This window comes from Schistocerca serialis, chromosome 5 (assembly GCF_023864345.2).
Source record: "Schistocerca serialis cubense isolate TAMUIC-IGC-003099 chromosome 5, iqSchSeri2.2, whole genome shotgun sequence".
NCBI lineage: Eukaryota > Metazoa > Arthropoda > Insecta > Orthoptera > Acrididae > Schistocerca > Schistocerca serialis.
The window spans coordinates 53,027,601-53,050,025 of NC_064642.1; the positions used below are offsets into that span (position 1 = coordinate 53,027,601).

General features: G+C 44.6%; 1 protein-coding gene across 1 annotated transcript in view; it reads left to right on the plus strand.

The window, feature by feature from the left end:
• The first annotated feature begins 3,811 nt into the window (after positions 1-3,811).
• LOC126481740 (LIM/homeobox protein Lhx9-like) overlaps positions 3,812-22,425 on the plus strand; it is a 147,312-nt gene continuing 128,698 nt past the window's right edge. The window contains exons 1-2 of the mRNA XM_050105695.1: positions 3,812-3,937; positions 4,193-4,280. Coding sequence (XP_049961652.1) covers positions 3,812-3,937; positions 4,193-4,280 — 214 coding nt within the window. The remainder of the gene's footprint in view (positions 3,938-4,192; positions 4,281-22,425) is intronic.

The window sequence follows — 22,425 nt, forward strand, 5'->3', positions numbered from 1 at the left end:
TCCTCACTCCATGTGCTTTGCCCAATTTACAGATTCTAAAATCATTCGCTTAGTGTTCCAAGCCGTGCTGTTGGAATACTTCTCCTATGTATCTAAATGTCTTCACACAATGAAACTTTCCTCGGTTTAAAATCGTCCATTCAGGTCCATCGGTTATGTTCGTCAAGCATTTTTTTTCTTCCCAAAGAAGACCTGTAAATCTACGTTCTCAGCTATCCCTCTCATCGATCACTCTCTACAATTTTCGAGTTAATAAACACAAATTATGATTTTTTAATGTTCGCAATACATTTCGTATAAAATTACGAGCATGAACATTTATAGAAACTGATGAGTTACTGTTAAGTAAGCCATTTTCTTGCTTATTTCCATTAGTATGGTAGAATTGTATATGCTCTGTAAAAAAATTGACGACGTGGGCCGTTGGTGATTGTGTCTATTGTTGTGAATATCGTGCACTAGAAGACGGAGATTTCGAGAAACGGTTGGTAAAGTGATTTTAAAGCTGTGATAAGAGCAACATTCAGGTGCGTAGTCTGGGATGCAACTATGAATATTAAGTGAAACATTGAGATGGAGTTCAACATTAATGGTATTCAACATTTAAGTCTGTTCAGAGACCTGAAATTTGAAAGTTAGGAGAATACACTACGTGATGAAAACTATCCGGACACCTGGCTGTAAGTGACTTAAAGGTTCGTTTCGCCCTCCATCGGTAATGCAGGAATTCAATATGGTCTTGGCCCACCCTTAGCCTTGATGACAGCTCCCACTCTCGCAGGCATACATTCAATCAGGTGCTGGAAGGTTTCTTGGGAATGGCAGCCCATTCTTCGTGGAGTGCTGCACTCAGGAAAGGTATCGATGACTGTTGGTGAGCCCTGGAGCAAAGTCGGCCTTCCAAAACACCCAAAGGTGCTCTATAAGATTCATGTCAGGACTCTGTGCAGGCCAGTCCATTACAGGGATGTTATTCACGTGTAACCATTCCGCTACAGGCCATGCATTATGAACAGGTGCTCGATCGTGTTGAAAGATGCAATCGCCATCCCCGAATTACATTTCAACAGTGGGAAGCAAGAATGTGCTTAAAACATCAACATAGGCCTGTGCTGTGATTGTGCCACGCAAAACAATAAGGAATGCAAGACTTCTCCATGAAAAACCCAACCACACCATAACACCGAGTTTTACTGTTGGCACTACGCACGCTGGTAGATGACGTTAACCGGGCATTCGCCATACCCACACCCTGCCATCGGATCTCCGCATTGTGTACTCCACACAACGTTTTTCCACTGTCCAGTCGTCCAATGTTTACGCCCCTTACACGAAACGAAGCGTCGTTTGGCGTTTATCGGCGTGATGTGTGGCTTATGAGCTGCCGCTCGACCATGAAATCCAAGTTTTCTCACCTCCTACCTAACTGTGATAGTACTTGCAGTGGATCCTGATGCAGTTTGGAATTTCTCCGTGATGGTCTGGATAGATGTCTGCCTGTTATACATGACGACCCTCTTCAACTGTCTGCGGTCTCTGTCACACTTCACTATCACATCGGAAACAGTGGACCTAGGGATGTTTAGCAATGTTGAAATCTCGCTTACAGACGTATGAAACAAGTGACACCCAATCGCCTGACCACGTTCGAAGTCCGTGAGTTCCGCGGAGTGCTCCATTCTGCTCTCTCACGATGTCTAATGACTACTGAGGTCGCTGACATTGAGTACCTGGCAGCAGATGGCACCACAACGCACCTAATATGAAAACGTATGTTTTTGGGGTGTCCGAATACTTTTGATCACAAAGTGTAGTTCTAACTAAAGGCAGGATATGCTACATGTTGTAGAGTAGGTACATAAGGGAACTTGGAAGAAATTTTCTTAGCAAATATCTGTAACACTTGTGATAATAAGGTTAAGAAATGAATTAGAATTTGCGGGGAGGTGTACTTGGGGTGGTAATACGAGAACAGACAATATTATTCACGTAGTTTATCCCTTATGAATGTTTTGGTAAGGAATGAGGAGGTTCTGGGCAGAATCGGAGAGGAAAGGAATGTGTGGGAAACACTGATAAGGAGAAGGGACAGAATGATAGGACATCGGTTAAGACATGAGGGAATGACTTCCATCGCACTAGAGGGAGATGCAGAGGGCAAAAACTGTAGAGGGAGAAGGAGATTGGAATACATCCAGCAAATAATTGAGGACGTAGGATGCAAGTGCTACTGTGAGATGAAGAGGTTAGCACAGGAGAGGAATTCGTGGCGGGCCGCATTCAACCAGTCTGAAGACTGAGGACAAAAAAAAAGGTATCGGAAAACCGCAATAGAGTATTAAACGCATAATATCTAAAAACAGCTGCAACTAGTTACTTCATGAAATATTTGGTTACTTTCATTACTATTCCGGACGATTTCAGACTCAATTTCCGATGCTTATGTAATGACTCTAAGAACCACGCACTTGACAATGGAGGCTGCTTCACTCTATTAGAAGATACAATACGTTTAATTTAATAAGCGCTAGTTAATATGCAAGTTATGTGTAATGTTCGAATTATTGACTCAATGTTTGGAAAAAATATGTCTTCGCTCATATGCAACATATAATGGAGCTCGAAACCCCTAGAAAGTTCCTCCTTCGTGTAATTCCACAGGTCTATTGTAGATGAGTTCTGCCACCGTTCTGCTCGGCTTTTACTAATTGATAACGGAGTTGCTTTGATTGATTGTGATAAGCCCTTTCTTGATTTCAGTTTGAATGACTCAGAACTATGTCCAGACATAGGCCTTGCTTTTGTTTTTTAACCTCTATAGCTGTTCTCACATCGAGGGGACCTATGCGCCTAAGTTGACAGATCTGATTTACAGCGGTAGATAGCATCCTGTCATGCCATGTCCTGTCTCGTTCAGAGCTACGTTCACTTGAAGAAAGTCATTATTATCGCCAAGAACTGCTGATAAAATTTCCCTATATAACAACCAGCTTCGGTCCATCTACTCTTCCCCGCTCTCTATCCATGTACCCCTCCCCCTATCTGTCCTCGCCGACCGAAGTGGCCGTGCGGTTAAAGGCGCTGCAGTCTGGAACCGCAAGACCGCTACGGTCGCAGGTTCGAATCCTGCCTCGGGCATGGATGTTTGTGATGTCCTTAGGTTAGTTAGGTTTAACTAGTTCTTAGTTCTAGGGGACTAATGACCTCAGCAGTTGAGTCCCATAGTGCTCAGAGCCATTTGAACCATTTGAACCTATCTGTCCAACTCCTTCGAGCCCCTGCCTGTCCATCTCTCCCTCTCTCTTCTCTATCCATCTGTTCCTGCCCTTCTCTGTCCATATACTCCCCCCCCCCCCCCCACCTCCCTATGTATCTTCTCCTCCGTCCCTCTCTGTCTGTCCAACTACTTATAGTCCTTACTCCAATAAGTGGTATGCATATCTTATTAAGTTACTGGTTGCAGTTATTTTTAACTATAATAGGAAATACCAAGAATTTGGGGTTTGGGAAAAGGGAAAGAGGATTGAGCATCTGAATATCATTTTAACTAACCGCAAAGTGATGGTTTGTGTCGCTGAGTCTTTAGCATTGAAAGGGAAATTGGAGGACAGGGTGGCAGCAGGGACTTGGGGGGCAGAAGTGACGGAGTTGGGGTGTCGGCAGGCTGTTCGCGGTGAAGCGGTGCGCGCGGTGCCAGGCGGGCATCTCGGCCAGCGAGCTGGTGATGCGCGCGCGCGACCTCGTCTACCACGTGCAGTGCTTCACGTGCGCGTCGTGCGGCGTGCCGCTCGCCAAGGGCGACCACTTCGGCATGCGCGACGAGCTCGTGTACTGCCGGCCGCACTACGAGCTGCTCTACAGCCAGGACGCGGCCGGCGCGCCCTACTGCGACCTCGAGGCCGCCTTCCGGGCCGGCGCCGGCGCCGCCCCCTGCGGGGCGCCGGCGTCGCCGGGGGCGGGCGGCGGCGGCGGCGGCTGTCCGGCGGCGGGCGCCGTGCCGCCGGCCGTCGTGGCGGCCGGGGGCGGAGGCGGCGGCTCGGTGCCCGGCGGCGCCATCGGCGTGGGCGTCGGCGTGGGCGCCGGCAGCCCCGGGCCCGCCACCATCTTCTTCGGCGGCGCGGCGGGGGCGGCGGCGGCGGCCGCGGCGGCGGCGGCTGCGGCGGCGGCGGCGGCCGTGGGCACCGGCGTGCAGAAGGGCCGCCCCCGCAAGAGGAAGCTGCCGTCCGCCGTCGAGCCGCAGGACATGCCCGTGGGCCTGCGCATCCCCGCCGCCGCGCTCGGTGAGTCCAGCCTCAAGTACGTCCCTTGATGTCTCGAGCACTGCGTTAACATTGATAAACTTACTAACATAGCACTTAACCATGTGTACAAAAACGTTTACGTATATAAATGTCTGGTAGCCGGTATGCACGTCTGACCCTTTAAAATGTACATGAAAACAATACGGCACTAGTCTATAAATTTTAAGTTTTTATTTGTGACATGTTTCGGATATTCCGCCCCATCATCAGGTGTAAATTATCGTGTTAAGCACAGGTGCGTCGCTAATAGGAGATTACCGACGGTGCAATATCTACATTTTTTTTATACTTACGTCTTTGATTACAGAATGCTTTTGGTGGATTAATTGGAAGAAATTACCACCCCATCTTCAGTACTGTGTGATGAAAGTGATAAAACGTTATACATATTCTAACATTTTAAATTCCCAGGTGCAATTCAGCTGACCTAAACATCGGAAGTGCCTGCTGATAATGGAGCATAGCCTCTGGGAAGCGTTGCAAATTATAAACAATACATTTACTGAGAAGTTCTGTTCCTTTTCTTCCATTTGTGTCTCAATAGACAAGTATTTCTAATGCGTTATACATCACCATGTAATGTGAGTATTGCTTTATGTATTAATTTATGATAGTTCACTTTCTTGACAACAATGGACCATTACATAGAGGACTGCGTAATTTTCATGGTAATCTATCTGCCTTTTTCTCTTAATTTTTTTCTTCTCTCAACACTGAATTAAGTTTTCAATTCCCATAACACCGTTTATCCTTGCCTTTATTTCTTTCTGCCACGAGGGCATCCTTAAAGTAATGCCTTCGATTTTTTTATCTGGGAAATGTGAAGCAATTTTACACAAAACGAAGTTTATTACCATTCTATATCTTTATTCTTGATATCTACGTGTCTGTTTTTCAACATAGTTATCCAGGACACGAACGCATTTGTCCTAGCGGGAGACCACTTTCTTGACACGGTTACCCAAAATGTCTGACTTTGTTGAAGGAGCAATAACCTCACCTGTGCTTCCGCCGCTTGATCACTATCAAAGTGAGGTTGTCGAAGGTGTTCACTAAATTTAGGAGCAGAGCTATGTGTCCTCGGAGTCTTTAGCGACGGCATACATGAGCAAAACGTTCTGCCGCGTCAATTCGAATAAAATGCTCGAGCTTTCGATGGTCGTCTTCACCATCGTCGTCAGAAGTTCACTGACAGTGAACTCCTGACGACGATGGCGGAGATAGCCATCGAAAGCTCAAGCATTTTATTCGAATTGTCGCGGCTGGAAAACCGAGAACGTTTTATTCAAATTTAGGAGCAGATGAAACTCGGATGGACCCAAGTGGGTACTGTATGGAGGATGATCGATGACAATGAACACAAGGTGTCGGATTGTTGCAGATGTCGCAGAGCCAGTGTGTGGCCTGGCATTGCCTTGCTGAACGGAGGGTGTTCCACATGTCGACGAACTCTTCGAATTTGACACTCGTTTACGGACGCTGTCTCTTACGCACCAACATAGTTACGTTACACGCTACAATTCAGAGTCCTGGAGCGGCAGAGGGCTGCAAATGTGTAGACATGATGACTAAAAATGTTGATTGTTAACAACTTTATTTTATTTAAAAATCTTTACAGTTTTAACATAAAAAATTCGGAGGCATTACTTTTCAGCACGCCTTCGTAGTAAGCTCCTATATTTAGATGGATACCTATACGTTGTTCCACATGCTGGTTTCCTGTGGTATGTTTTTCCACTTTCAGTTGGGTCTTCCTTTACTGTGGTAGAAGAAGACCCACTGATTTTCGTTATATCAAAGTTTCTTGAACCATTTTACAGTTACCTTTGTACCTGTTGCTATTAGTACTGGTAGAATGGCATATACCACTACTAGTAAAATAACGAACAGTACAACTACAACAGCTGTAGTCGTGGAGAAGCCAGTGGTGTGAGTATTGAAACAAAGAGGAGCTGCTGTTGTGATGTATAGAGTAGCACAGCGTTTGAAAGCAACGATAAATCTGCATGCAGGCTGTTTTTGAAAAGTATGACGACCTAAGACACGCAGTGTGCCTGTAGATATAAGGGACTGGTAAATGAAGTGTCAGTTTAAAGAGAGCAGAAAAATGCGACATGATGCTTGTAGCAGAAAAGAAAAAAATCCTCTAATAATTACATTGGATTATAAGATCAGCCGTAAATATCTTCGCTTACTGAAAATTTTTACTGAAAAAGATAGGGAGGATTAATAGATTTTAAACTTCATGTAATACAAGATGGATACAAATAAGCTATATATAAAAAGATTCTGTTTTTAAGTTTACAAATACATGCTATGAATTTTCGTACGGTACATCGATCGAACGCGCGAGGAATATTCACCTGTGTTACTGAGTTCACCGCGGCTGTAATGTAGTTCGACAGGTCGGCGAGTAGTGTTGTTACAGACGCAATCTGCAATTCCTCTTTTACAAACCCCCACAAGGAAAGGCCAACACGGCATGAACTAAAAGACCTATGGGCGGCCATGCTTCCCGTCTTTGCAGAGGCATCCAGTTTCTTGAAACTGCTTAATTGCCTATTCTTCTCTTAGTTTGCGGTCGACTGCCGGATTAGAGATGAAATTCTCTCTACACTAAAATTACCGACTCACTTCTGCCGAACTGAAGAACGTAGAAACCCGCGCGTTGCACGGTAGCCATCTTGCAACTGACGCAATATGGTTATCTGTTTACGCTACATCTCGTACTGTCGTAACCGCAAGTTTAAGTGCTCTTCTTTTCAACGGTGAGTAGATTAATCATACCAAGTGCAGCAACACGAAATTGGATAAACGCGCAAAATCAGTATTAGGAAAGGCGAATGGGAAACTGGTTTGTTAGAAGTTTTTAGAATTTTTTTCTTGCTTTAAGAACGATAACATGGTAAAAGCAGGCTGTAAGCTATTTATTGTCTGTGCTATTACCTAATTTCGACCGCCAGTCATAACTGCTGCTTGTAGAAATTCGTTCAGCTTTACCATCTTTATGAAAGTCCGTTGGCATTGGATCATTTTAGAGATAGTGAAGTTGAACGAATGCATTCGTTTCAACAAGAAATGTCTGAGGCAGCAATGTCCCAAGGTGCTTGAAATGGACCGAAGGTCGAAATTAGATAATAGCACGCTCAATAAATAGAAACGTGTGTCTGAATTCCTGAGGGACCAAACTGCTGAGGTCATCGGTCCCTAGACTTACACATTACTTTAACTTATCCTAAGAACAACACACACACACACACACACACACACACATGCCCGAGGGAGGACTCGAACCTCCGGCGGGAGGGGCCGAGCAATCCGTGACATGGCGCCTCAAACCGCGCGGCCACACCGTGCGGCTACGTCAATAAATAGCTTACAGCCTGCGTGGGCCATGTTTCCGTTCTTTGTTGGAAGTGTTCTTGTTAGGTGCAGTGCATCTATAACGGACATTGCAGAGAAGAAGACAATGTGACCAATTCTAGAGTATTGGTCCAGATTTTAGAGCCCTTATTAGGTATTGATGGCGACAGAAATCGCAGCAGTTCAAAGATGTTAGGACCGTAGCATGTCGGTTAACATAAACGGAAGATACTCGGTTAAGTTATGGAAGAGAGTTGACGTTGTCCTCGAGAAACAGTATTGGATAAAGGTTTCTTTATATTACTGCCACCAGTCGCCTTTTGTTTTGTTCTTCAATTTTTATTACCTCATTACCGATTTAGAAACAGGTAATGGGATAATAAAAATTGAACAACAAAACAAAAGGCGACTGGTTCCAGTAATTTCAGGAAATCTTTATTCATCAGTCACAGTGATCCTCAAAGTTGTAGTATTGGATAAATTGAGATTATTAGATTTGAGAACTAGTGTACAAAATTCTGCATCCATCGTTGTATATCCCACGTACCGATCATATAAATAAACATTAGGTTTAGGTCGCGTGCGGAGATGTACAGGTATTCATTTTCCTCTCGCGGAATTAGTTTCTGATCTGAAAATAATCTATGCGCTGGGTTGAATTGGGTTACGAAAGCATCTTTTTTTTTTTTTTTTTTTTTTTTTTTTTGTTGAGTGACGGAAAGTGTTTCTTTTCATTGTAATAACAGTGGAGACTGTTTCTCTAGGACGTCACATCTTCAACTATTAAATTTTATGTGCTGAAGTAAAACAAGTACTGGGGCTGGTGGATATCACTTTGAACAGTTGCTTTGGGCTTAAGACGAGTTGGAACGCCCTATCCCATAAATTTAGTGACTTGGCTTCCCCGTATTTCAGGACATTAAATTTTATGTTATGAGTCTACTTAGCAACAATAATTGCATTTCAGCCACTTTTTTGAGAAATACAATTTTTTAATTATACGGATAATATTTTCTGTGCTTTCTTATATGTTATCCTAAATAATTTTAATTATACGTAACATTATGTTCTTCTTTTAGTTCAGTAGACTCAGGATATGTATGTTATTACTTCTTGAAAATTTAAATACTCTACTCGAAGTGGTTTCTGAGATTTGGGGGAAAATGCAACATAAAATATAAATTTTCAGGAACGGCTTCTAAAGTTTCAAGTTAAGCACTTAAGATGTGCTTAATTTTTTTTTTATTTTTAGTCACTCAGAAGCACTCTGCACCATACTGTACATCATTCTCTTGATCCTTTTCCAAGTTTTTTCTTCTTTTCTTCTTTCTGGTCGTCTTAGTGGCCAACTGTGCTGCATACTCTGCTTCATCATTGCAATCCTTGTCCATCCGTCCAAGTTCTCTGATGCAGTTTGCTCCAGGATTAATTCCCATATGCTGTAGCACTTTCACCCTACCAATGTTGCCATCATTAAAAGCTATAACGGTATAACTGACCCCCACTTTAGTGTCTTCATTCGAAAAAAAAACATTTTTTGGTAAGCGAGTCCATATAAGGTTATCGAACCACTCAACAGAATTTTGGGTCTGACCATGCAGACACTTCTTCAGTAATTCGGGATTTTCCAGGTCACTGTAAACAGGTTTTCTCATATCCATGACTGCTGCGGGGACAGTTTGAGTACTGGGAATTTAGGTAATTGCACCGTGAATCAGGTCCAGGAGGGGAAAGGTGGTTTACTGGTTTTTCATCAGTTGACAGTCTGTGGAAGAATGTAGCCCATACTGCCTGCTTCATTTCCAACAAATCTTCGGTATTATTTCTAATGGCCATTCCACAATACTACTGTAGTTCATAAGTCATTTTGTCTGTCAGCCTGCCTCTTATGGTTTTACCATCAGGAAGTTTCTTGTCTCTAAAACTTTGTTTCAACTTCTTCAACCTGATGCCCATCCTCTTCTGGACATGACCAACACATTTCAGTTTTGTGATAATCTTCTCACCATAAGGCTGAGCAGCTACTACACTGTTCTGTGCTTTTGAGTCTCCATCACCTAAGAACTTAGTGTAACACACTCCCTTTTCATTTACAGATCGGCTAAAAATTTCAGTAGCTGCAGAGGGCTTCATGCCACCACTTGTTCCTTCATAATTTCTGTCACAGATATGCCCTTCTTCATTCCCTGATTCACACTTATAACAATGTTTAGTTAAAATCTGGAAATCTATTACCTTTCCAGTATCCACATTGGTCACCGTAGCAACAGAATTCTTAGAACTGTAGCTGCACTTCTGCCAAGTGCCACCAAAAGCTACTGTTATGTCAGTCATACCATCATTTATTTCAACAGCTTCGTTTGCAGCACCCTTCATTGGTTCACATGCAACAGATTCCACGGCAGCTCCAATAAATCTTGCATACGTGTCAATTTTACAAGGTGGGGATGTCATATTCATCACGGCACACATTGTTTCTGCTGCAGTGTGTCCTTTGCCAATAGGACAACTGCACACAGGTACTTGAATGTGGAAAAGTGAAAAAGAAAAAAAACATAAATAAGAGAAGTGATCGGGAATCAACTAACAAAGCAAATATGTCCGTATTCCTAGAAATAGGACTAGAACTAGAAAGGAACATTAAAGAATTGGAACTAACAGACAAAAACTCTTTGAAGTATAAAATAGTAAATTCTGAAAGATTTCAGGGCAGAAAAAAAGTCTAACGAGGAACAACATGAGCGAAATGTGAAATCTATCTGGATCTGAAATTAATCGAAAATCAGGCACACCCTTGAGAATCAATGCTAAATTTTGTGTGCGTAACAGATTTACTGACGCTTTGATTTTATGCACCGAGAAAAGAATCTAAAAGTGGGAAATTGACGTATTATTCTCATTTAAGGAACTGGTTACGATACTAAACTCTAGAGTTAAATAACACTATGGTTTATTATCAAATACATATGAATATTAATGGAGTAAAACATAGCTGTGATGACAAGAAAGTCACAGTGATATTCCCTACTATACATATTGCTGACTAACACTCTCGGTTGACAAACTTACTGAAACAGGCGGGGTTGCATCAAATCTCTGATCTAACTCTGTGAGACAGGCACAGTAGCCTGACTATGATAATCACAGTGGTAGTCTATCTGGGTTCACCACCCAAAGATCCTACAAAACTTATGGTGTGCTGATAAATGAGCCAGTGGCAGCTGTCTTATAACTGAGCTGCTACACCCTCGGTTTCTCTCACATGCCAGAGCTGTAACCAACGCTTACCACCATCTTCTTATAACAGTAAGCAGAGAGGAGACATAGCAACTCGGCGACTTGAGAATGGAGACGCAGTCTAGTCTCCACGCTTCCCCAGCTTTACCCTTCTGCGTCCACGCCTCGCAATCGACTCCCTCCGACCTCATCTTCGCACCGACTCTCTCCAGCCTCGACTTCCCATCGAATCCTTTTTTCACGTCTCTAAAACTAAGCTTGCTGCTGCCTTTCCACCAACACTACGCGTCCATCAATCAGTTAAAAAGTTGCCAATACCACGCAATGGCGTACCTGTTTCGCAGGCAAGATTTCACGCCCAAAAAATTTGAACCGCCAACAGGACAATGAATCACATTTATTTCCCTCTTTTCTAAAAAGCTTGTTACAGTGTGTCACATCCACAAGACGTCACAACTAACATGCCAATCGGTGCTCATTCTGCCATCAGCGAGCCTCACATTACAGGTCCCATTAAAATGTAAAAAGCTTGCTACGGAGCTAGTAGCCGACTTAGCTACAGCACCAGTCCTCAAAGTAGGTCAGTGGTGTTTTTGAGCTTTTTAGGAACACCAGGAGACGTTTGTCTCCACTAGCATGTCACTTCACAAACTCCCAGCGCCTGTCACCTACTGGGAGAGTTTCGTTTTTTTCGAAAGAAGAACTTTTTATCTCTGCCACCCACTGACTATCATAAGTGGACAATGGCTTGTCCACCAGCCTTCGCCGGCCGGAGTGACCGTGCGGTTCTAGGCGCTACAGTCTTGAACCTGGTAACCGCTGCGGTCGCAGGTTCGAATCCTGCCTCAGGCATAGATGTGTGTGATGTCCTTCGGTTAGTTAGGTTTAAGTAGTTCTAAGTTCTAGGGGACTGATGACCACAGCAGTTAAGTCCCAGAGCCATTTGAACCATTTGAACCAACCAGCGTTCCGTCAGCCCCGGCCACTTTCATCACCTGTGCAGGAGGTGGATATTCCTGCCACCTGCCAGTCTTCCTCATATCTGGAAAAGGCTGGTGTGCCTCCTGTGTGATGCCAGTCACATTTGCACGGCACTCATCACTCCTAAAGGAAGCCTAGGAAGCAACTGAAAGTATCCAGCACCAAGTTAAGTGTACAAAAAAAATTAACAAGAGGAAGTGAACTCACCACATCTCATCTCTTCAGAGGGCCATAGACACTGGTTCCCAGGTAGATTCCGTGTTTCTTGACTTCCGCAAGGCGTTTGATACCGTTCCCCACAGTCGTTTAATGACCAAAGTAAGAACACATGGATTATCAGACCGATTTTGTGATTGGATTGAAGAGTTCCTAGATAACAGAACGCAGCATGTCATTCTCAATGTAGAGAAGTCTTCCGAAGTAAGACTGATTTCAGGTGTGCCGCAGGGGAGTGTCGTAGGACCGTCGCTATTCACAATGTATATAAATGACCTTGTGGATAACATCAGAAGTTCACTGACGCTTTTTGCGGATGATGCTGCAGTATATGGAGAGGTTGTAACAACGGAAATTTGTAGTGAAATGCTGGAGGATCTGCAACGAATTGACGCATGGTGCAGGGAATGGCTATCGAATCTCAATGTAGGCAAGTGTAATGTGCTGCGAATACATAGAAAGAAAGAGCCTTTATCATTTAGCTACAAGATAGCAGGTCAGCAACTGAAAGCAGTTAATTCTGTAAACTATCTGGGAGTAGGCATTAGGAGTGATTTAAAATGGAATGACCATATAAAATTAATCGTCGGTAAAGCAGATGCCAGACTGAGATTCATTGGAAGAATACTAAGAAAATGGAGACCAAAAACAAAGGAAGTAGGTTACAGTACACTTGTTCGCCCACTCCTTGAATACTGCTCACCGGTGTGGGATCCATACCAGACAGGGTTGATAGAACAGATAGAGAAGATCCGACGGAGAGCAGAGTGCATCGTTACAGGATCATTTAGTAATTGCGGAAGCGTTACGGAGATGATAGATAAACTCCAATGGAAGACTCTGCAAGAGAGACGCTCAGTAGCTCGGTAAGGGCTTTAGTTGAAGTTCCGAGAACATATCTTCGCCGTGGAGTCAAGCAGTATATTGTTCCCTCCTGCGTATATCTCGCGAAGAGAGCATGATGATAAAATCAGAGAGATTAATTGCCCACACAGAGGCATACCGACAATCTTTCTTTCCACGAACAATACGAGACTGGAATAGAAGGGAGAAGCGATAGAGGTACTCAAGGTACCCTCCGCCACACACCATCAGGTGGCTTGCGGAGTATGGATGTAGATGTAGAAAAGTGCACAGGAAGGCTGGGGGCAGTTTAGAATCCATGTCGCAATGAAATATCTCATGCTAGTTGCTATGTTACCTGCAAAGCAAACTACAGATCTCTCTCTCTCTCTCTCTCTCTGTATGTAGCGATCTTTTTTTAAAAGTGTTTTAGAGTCAGCCACCTACTAGTTTTGTAACATCGTCAAGGATGTGTTTTCGAGTAAGCCACCTACTAGTTTTGTAACATCGTCAAGGATGTGTTTTCGAGTCAGCCACCTACTAATTTTGTAACATCGTCAATTTGTGTATGTGAGATAGCTTCTGCGCTCGCCTTATATCCTCTACATCACGATCACATGACTGGGAATTAATGATTTAACAACTTCAGCTGTATTTCTGGAACGATTATCAATCAGCCATTTGCCTTGGAAGGAGTTCTCGCGTGCGCCGGTACTGCGCATGGGGTTTACAGGGTAAACGCTGTTTTGTTTGTGCTTCGGCCCGACCGCCACCGACTTCGCACGCAGTCCCGGCATTGGCAGGTGGCGGCAGGATAGATAAGGAGCAAGTATTTCAACAGGAACTTCTCAGGTGCCAAGTGTGAAAGAGACGCCACCGCCTGATGTTTTTGTTCGAGGATTAGCGTCACATCCAGTCTGTCGATGGCGGAACACGATTGGACATCCGCCTGTGAAGGCTGCTTCTCAGGCTGTCATCGGTCGGTACGGCACAGTTTGGCCCCCTGTGCAGCTGGCGTTCTGTGCGGTCCAGTGGACGGCGCATGCTTCGCGATCGCAAGATTTTTAACCCCGTCATTACAAAAATGTTCAAATGTGTGCGAAATCTTATGGGACTTAACTGCTAAGGTCATCAGTCCCCAAGCTTACACACTGCTTAACCTAAATTATACTAACAAGGGAACCTCCCCATCGCACCCCCCTCAGATTTAATTATAAGTTGGCACAGTGGATAGGCCTTGAAAAACTGAACACAGATCAATCGAGAAAACAGGAAGAAGTTGCGTGGAACTATGAAAAAAATAAGCAAAATATACAAACTGAGTAATGCATGTGTAACATAGGCAACATCTAGGGGTTTCCGAAGCCCAGAGCGTCGTGGTCACGTGGTTAGCGTGAGGAGCTGCAGAACGAGAGGTCCTTGGTTCAAGTCTCCCCTCGAGTGAAAAGTTTAATTTTTTATTTTCAGACAATTATTATCTGTTCGTCCGATGCGAGGTAACTGGAAAACATATGTTTTGACAGAGCACAGGGAAAACTGTGCGACTGTGAAACTGTTGCATTCATTTGTTGCAGTTTATGTGACAAACTCTTATGTTTTCATCACTTTTTTGGGAGTGATTATTACATCCACAAGAAAATCTAAATCTGGCAAGGTAGAAAGAATTGTTTTACCCATTCGCCAAGTGTACAAGTTAGGTGGGTCAACAATATATTCCTGTCATGTGACGCACATGCCATCACCAGTGTCGTATAGAATATATAAGACGTGTTTTTCTGTGGAGGAATAGGTTGACCTATGACCTTGCGATCAGAAGTTTTCGGTTCCCATTTGAGAGGCACGTCCTTTCGTCTACTAGTAGCACGGTTTTGCGGTGCGGTCGCAAAACAGACACTAAACTTATTACAGTGAACAGAGACGTCAATGAACGAACGGACTGATCTTAACTTTGCGAAAATAAAAATAGTAAATTTTTCACTCGAAGGAAGACTTGAACCCAGGACCTCTCGTTCCCGAGCTCCTCACGCTAACCACGGGACCACGGCGCTCGTGAGGTTACATTGTCCTTGATGTTACATATCTTCCCCGTGGACTACTCAATTTGTATATTTTGCTTATTTTTTTATAGTTCCACTCAACTTCTTCCTGTTTTCTCGATTGATCTGTGTTAAGTTTTTCAAGGCCTATCCTCTGGGCCAACTTATAACTAAATCTGAGGGGGGTGCTATGGGGAGGTTCCCTTGTAAGGACAAACACACACACCCATGCCCGAGGGAGGGTTCGAGCCTCCGCAGGGACCTGCCGCACAGTCCAAGACTGCCTGGCTAATCCCGCGCGGCCCTATCATTACGTGTGATGTGTGTTTCATAACGGTATTTCTTCTGCGATCGGAATAAAAAGAAAAGCAATCTATTTAATTACTTCCAGCAAGACATGCTTCTTCCCAAACATAAGAGAAAGATGAGCAAGAGAAATCCAAACCCTACAAACTGAACTTTTTGTAAATAAACAATAAACCGTCGAATTTCTTGTCAAAAGATCCTTCCTCTCCACCACAGAGCCACCAATTTCCAGCCAGGGGGAGGATGGGAAGGGGAGAGGGGAGGAGAAGGGATGGGGAGTTTACCATAGGGAGAGTGGTTAATTAACTAATCAATTTAATTAAGTAGTCAATCAAATTGATAAGAGTGACAGGGAGCTATTTGAATCACTCAGACCTGAAAGTGTACATGTATCAATGAGGGGGAGGGGGCTGGCTAGGGGATTTCTGAGGGATTGGGAGGAGGAGGAGGAGGAGGAGGGGTGGGGAGGCAATAGGTTAAGGACCTGTCAATCAAATGGAAGGATTATGCCAAGGGGGTCTTAACCCACATGGCAGAACAACAGGTTAACGAATTTCCGGTCCCAGTGGCCGAGAGGTTCGGAGCGCTTCAGTCTGGAACCGCGCGACTGCTACAGTCGCAGGTTCGAATCCTGCCTCAGGCATGGATGTGTGTGATGTCCTTAGGTTAGTCAGGTGTAAGTAGTTCTAAGTTCTAGGGGACTGATGACCTCAGCTGTTAAGTCCCATAGTGCTCAGAGCCATTTGAATCGTTTTTGTTAACGACCTGTCAATCAAAGGAGAACATAAATTTGTCCCTGAGTGTATTCGTGCCCCTAATGTAGGCAACCTGCACTAACAAAATGAACCAGCCCTTCTCATTGTCCTCATACTTTGTCAAGCTAATTCACCTCTCCGTCTATTTGCATTAGTAAAGATGATGTCAGAATGAAAAGAGGCTCGCCAAATGGCTTGCCCCATTTCTCGTGCACAGAAGAAAGGAAAATCCTTCTTTGGGAGAAGGTGAAGGAGTACAGGAAAATTAAGAAACAACAAAGATGGAATGAAGTTGCTGCATGATCCTAGCAGATGAATACGAAGATAAAAGAAGTGAATAACAAGTAGTATGCTAAATGAGAATCCACAACGGCCTTACGGACTTTTGGGGAAAGTATGTCGAAATGCGAGTCGGCTGCTGCGCTTTTGCACAGGCCTCTGGAGCCCGCCCGGCGGACCCTACCTACCCTTTCCTGTGTCCGTACGTCCCTCGCGGCCAGCAGGACATCTGCGAGATGGAAACGGTGGAGCAGGGGACACGGAGCCAGAGCCGGCGCGCCGCCGTGTTTGCCGAGCTAATTGTCTTGCGCTGCCCGGAGTCAACACGCCGGCGGGCCAATTACTCGCGACGCGGTACGTCAGCTAAACTCATCGCCTAACGGCCGCCCCTGGGACCTGCCGACTCCCGCTTTATCCTCCTCTCTCTCTTCTTCTTCTTTGCTACTCTCCTCCGTCCGCCCTCACAGCTCGTAACCTTTTCCTGACATTTTACATTATACTGGGCGAGTAATTACTGTGTCAATAAAGGAAAGCAAACACATCTGCCTACAGTTACAAAATAAGACCTGTCTAAACACGTTGAATTTTTTATCACCTTCGAAAAAGAGGAGATTAGCTGTCATCTCGTGATATACAAGTCTCTTGGATCCCCTTTGTCAAAAATAAATCGTTTCGGATGCGCTTCGCTTCCACGTTGTACGGTATCCACAAAATTCTGTTAGTGTATTGTTTTCCAAGACGGGGTTAGACACGCCACATATCCCCCCCCCCTCCCCCTCCCCACAAATCCTGCCCAGTGGCTGAGGTCGCTAAAACAAGCCTGTCAGTGGCAATCGACAACATGACTTGGAGGAAAGCAACTTCGAAACAGAGGAAGAGTGTAGTTCATTCTATAGACTGTCGCACAGATGACAAAATGGTAGATATCGAAATAGATGACAGAGGGATAGAAAAACAATTAAAATCGCTCAAAACAGGAAAGACCGCTGGACCTGATGGGATACCAGTTCGATTTTACAAAGAGTACGCGAAGGAACTTGCCCCCCCCCCCCCCCCCCCCCCTCCTTCTTGCAGCTGTGTACCGTAGGTCTCTAGAAGAGCGTAGCGTTGGAAAAGATTGGAAAACGACACAGGTCATCCCCGTTTCCAAGAAGGGACGTCAAAGAGACCTATAACTCTAACGTCGATCAGTTGTAGAATTTTGGATCACGTATTATGTTCGAGTATAATGACTTTTATGGAGACTAGAAATCTACTCTGTAGAAATCAGCATGGGTTTCGAAAAAGACGATCGTGTGATACCCAGCTCGCGCTATTCGTTCACGAGACTCAAAGGGCCATAGACATGGGTTCCCAGGTAGATGCCGTGTTTCTTGACTTCCGCAAGGCGTTTGATACAGTTCCCCACAGTCGTTTAATGAACAAAGTAAGAGCATATGGACTATCAGACCAATTGTTTGATTGTATTGAAGAGTTCCTGGATAACAGAAAGCAACATGTCATTCTGAATGGAGAGAAGTCTTCCGAAGTAAGAGTGATTTCAGGTATGCCGCAGGGGAGTGTCGTAGGACCGTTACTATTCACAATATATACAAATGACCTTGTGGATAACATTGAAACTTCAAGAGGTTGTAACAATGGAAAGTTGTACTGAAATGCAGGAGGATGTGCAACGAATTGACGCATGGTGCAGGGAATGGCAATTGAATCTCAATGTAGACAAGTGTAATGTTCTGCGAATACATAGAAAGAAAGACCCTTTATCATTTAGCAAACAATATAGCAGGTCAGCAACTGGAAGCAGTTAATTGCATAAACTATCTGGGAGTACGCATTGGGAGTGATCTAAAATGCGATGACCAGATAAAATTAATCGTCGGTAAAGCAGATGCCAGACTGACATTCATTGGAAGAATCCTAAGGAAATGCAGTCGTAAAACAAAGGAAGTAGGTCACAGTACGCTTGTTCGCCCACTGCTTGAATACTCATCACCGGTGTGGGATCCGTACCAGATAGGGTTGATAGAAGAGATAGAGAAGATCCAACGGAGAGCAGCGCTCTTCGTTACAGGACCATTTACTAATCGCGGAAGCGTTACGGAGATAATAGATAGACTCCAGTGGAAGACTCTGCAAGAGAGACGCTCAGTAGCTCGGTACGGGCTTTTGTTGAAGTTTTGAGAACATACCTTCACCGAGGAATCGAGCAGCATATTGCTCCCTCCAACATATTTTTCGCGAAGAGATCATCAGGATAAAATTAGAGAGATTAGAGCCCACACAGAGGCATACCGGCAATCTTTCTTTCCACGAACAATGCGAGACTGGAATAGAAGGGACAACCGATAGAGGTACTCAAGGTACCCTCCGCCACACGCCGTCAGGTGACTTGCGGAGTATATATGTAGATGTAGATGTAGACTCCTGGTTCTGGATGAAATTTTCGTTACTAGTATTTGCCCAGCAGGGGGAGGAGGGGTAGTGGTATAAGGTTCTCATCATCAGACTTTGGACCAATATACTCGATTAAAGTCCAAACCTCTCTGCATTGTCTCACGAGGTGTGGACATGTGTCGCTTTTGTTGGTGATCCGTCGCTGGGACACGTGGCAAAATGAAGGACGCCACAGTCGCCTTAGGCTGAAACAGAAAATAGGTCACCGGACGTCCCTCGCTCGCTTCTTTTGAGACGGCATGCTCCATTCATCGTACTTCGTTTTTCGTTTATTATAAGTTAAGTGTTACGACAATACGTCGTTTCAAGTCAACGCCATACTGAATGTTTACTACAAACGCTTCTTTGTAGGTACAAGTTTTCTATGACATAATGTCAGAGAATGACGCATCAGTTGTAAAAGTCATTAATGCTCAAAGCTGTGTACCATCGCTGTGGTCCTGTGGGCTCTAGCACAGTAGCTCAACGTGTTCCGGGAGATAATTGGCCATTCTCTGCATCAAAAATACGGAGTGAAGTTTTCCCTGATGGAATGAAAGAGGTGTCGCGCAACATCGGCAAACAGCTGTTAACGAATAATGACGAAGACACAGATAGATAAGAACGCACCTGTGGGCAGGCGGCTTTGTGCCATCACAGCCGTCCCTGGAGAATAACTGAGTCTGACATTTTTGCATTTTCTCTACAGACGTGAAAAGCAGAGACACCGTGGCGCCACCAATCCAATATGACAGCGACAGTTGCTTTCGCTTCAAAATTTCGGTTGTGCAATCAAACTGAGTTGTCCTGTCATCGCGCTTGCTGCGAAGTACTCGATCAATCAAGGAAACATTGCTGCAGGCTGGTACCAGCCTCGTGTTAGTATGTTAGTGGGAAGTTTCTGCTGCGTTCCCTTGTTTATTTTTCCCTTCTCTGGAATAAGCGATCTTCTCGTTCGTCACATTGGCAACAATATTGTATCGTCCCGTCCATACAGAATTTTTGTAAATAGAGAGTGTATGGCTGTTTCTAGGGATTTTTCTCCGGGAAGTTGTTGAGAGGGAGTCGTATTTGCCTGCTGCTGATTGATGCACTCTGGCTGATGTAGAGAAATGTAAGTGTTGCAAAGTGTGGTAGCGCGATCTACATTCTGAACAGCTCGGTACTCACTTACTTTGCCACGAAACTTGTACTGCTTAACTTGGTTATCATTTTTATCGTTAGCTTTGCTCTCACTTTCACTAGCTGACCAGATGAGCAGATCTGGTCGCACCTTATCCATACAGTCTTCCAGACTTTTTGGTACCTCCCCAAAGTCTTAGAGTCATTTTGTAATTATATTTGAGTTTTACAGAACTTTGCTGTCTGTTAATTTTACTGTGATTTACATCAATATTTAGAGCAAATAATTTTTGGCTTTCAAGATCTCTCGCTGTCCTACAACTTTTCCACGGTTAGGCGAGCCATAAATAACAAATATAACCTTTTGTACATTCAGTTTGTTGTTCTCATCGTGACGGTGTTTTCGTTGTGTACAGTGGCCAAAATCAACTATGAGTTACATGAAGAATTGAGAGAAAAGAACTGCGAGGGTCAGCCCGAAAGTAACGCCTCCCATTCTTATTCATGGAAACTGCAGAAAAGGTAAATAGAGCAATATTTCAGCTATAGATTGTCATTTTTCCACATGGTCAACACCATTCGTTATGCACTTTTACTAAATCGGAAACAGCTGAGGCTAACCACTTCCTTTCAGCTTTGACAAAAGCATCCGAATCTTGAAAATGTTCGCCAGGTAGTGCATCTTTCAGATGCCCAAAGGGATGGAAGTCTGAAGACGTACGATGGGTGTGGTAAGACAGTCCAGGAGAATTTTGCAATGAGGTGTGTGATCGAAAAACTAGTGTAGGGCCTGGCGTTATCATGTTGCAGACGAAATTTGATTTCCTTCTCTGGACTTAGCCAGGAAATTCAGGTTTTCAGCTTACTCAGTATCGTCTTGTAGCGTGCTCAATTGACAGTTTCTCCCGGCTCCTGGACATCCAATAGAACCATACTTGGCTATCCCAGAAGACTGTGCCTCCACACGGCTGTGTCTTGAATTTATTCTTTGACGGAGAATTCGGATGTCACCATTTCATGGACTGTCTTGTAGATTCCGTGTTGTGGTGGTGGCATCACGTCTCATTTCTGGTGACGATGCTATTTAGCTTCATATTGGTCCAATAGGCCCCCACAAGTTCCCCTTCGAGGAGTGGTATCTGATCCTGAGAGCCTGTCGAGTGAAATACAACAATTGAAGACAGTGTTCCGACGAAACAGTTATTCTGAGAGACAGATACGTAATGCATTCAGGCCCAGGCGAGTTCAATCTGTGGAGCAGACTGAAGATAAAAATGGTTCAAGTGGCTCTGAGTACTATGGGACTTAACATCTGAGGTCATCAGTCCCCTAGAACTTAGAACTACTTAAACCTAACTAGCCTAAGGACATCACACACATCCATGCCCGAGGCAGGATTCGAACCTGCGACCGTAGCAGTCGCGCGATTCCAGACTGAAGCGCCTAGAACCGCTCGGCCACACCGGCCGGCGAATGAAGATACGAAGGCACCCACCACTTTGGCCTTTTTGCCGTATTTTGGTGCCATGTTGTCAAGAATCGGAAGAGACCGCGGAAGATAAGGAATTAAGTGTGTTTTTCAACCATCTGCAAAACTGAGAAACCTGTTGGATTCGGTTAAGGATGATCTTGGACTGAGGAAATGTGGTGTGTACAAGATTCCTTGTCAGTGTGGGGCAACGTATATAGGCCACACATGCCGCACAGTACAAGAACGCTGCGATGAACATCAGCGTCATACACGCCTTCGTCAACCGGAAAAGTCGGCAATTGCAGAACACTGTCTGAATACAGGACATCGTATGATTTATGAAAAAACGGACGTTTTATCCCCGGCATCATCTTTCTGGCACTGCGTCATTAAGGAAGCAATACATATCCGTACAGCCGATAATCTCATCAACAATGAGGCGGGATTTCAACTGAGCACAGCTGGAACCCTCCCTGAATTGACTGTTATTAAATCACGACGCGAAAATCAAGATTCTTCGCTAACGGGCCCGTCATAACATTGGCTTAGAGCGGCCGTTGGTGAGAAACGTCTGGCCGCACTGTTGACAAACGCAGTGTACAGCGCACGCGCAGGAGAGCCGCTCTGCGATTTTCGGCAGAGGGAGTTTGAATATGGCAAATCATTGCGCATGCGCGATTTCCGCGGCTACGCATTCTTCGCTCGCGTGTTCTAGGAACGGGGCGTCGACGTGCGGATACCGTCAGTCGTACCTAGCCATCAGCCAGGTTGAACTACCTCAAGATGTCGGGCAGGTACTCCGAGGAAATATTGTGGAATTTGCACAACGTCATCCGGCGGCAAACGCGTGAATACTATTTACAACATATCCGCCGGGAAATCTTGAAGAGTCACATCGAGTTTTATGTTCTTCTGTAAGCACCCGTGGGACCCATCTCGCACAGACTTTACGATAACCCAGATGTTCCAACATTGTTTCCAAAGCATTACAGCCGACATCCAGCTTTGCACTTAATCCTCTGGTCGTTATCCGCCAATCATCACGGCTGAGTTGATCAAGGCGCTCTTCATTGCGAGGTATG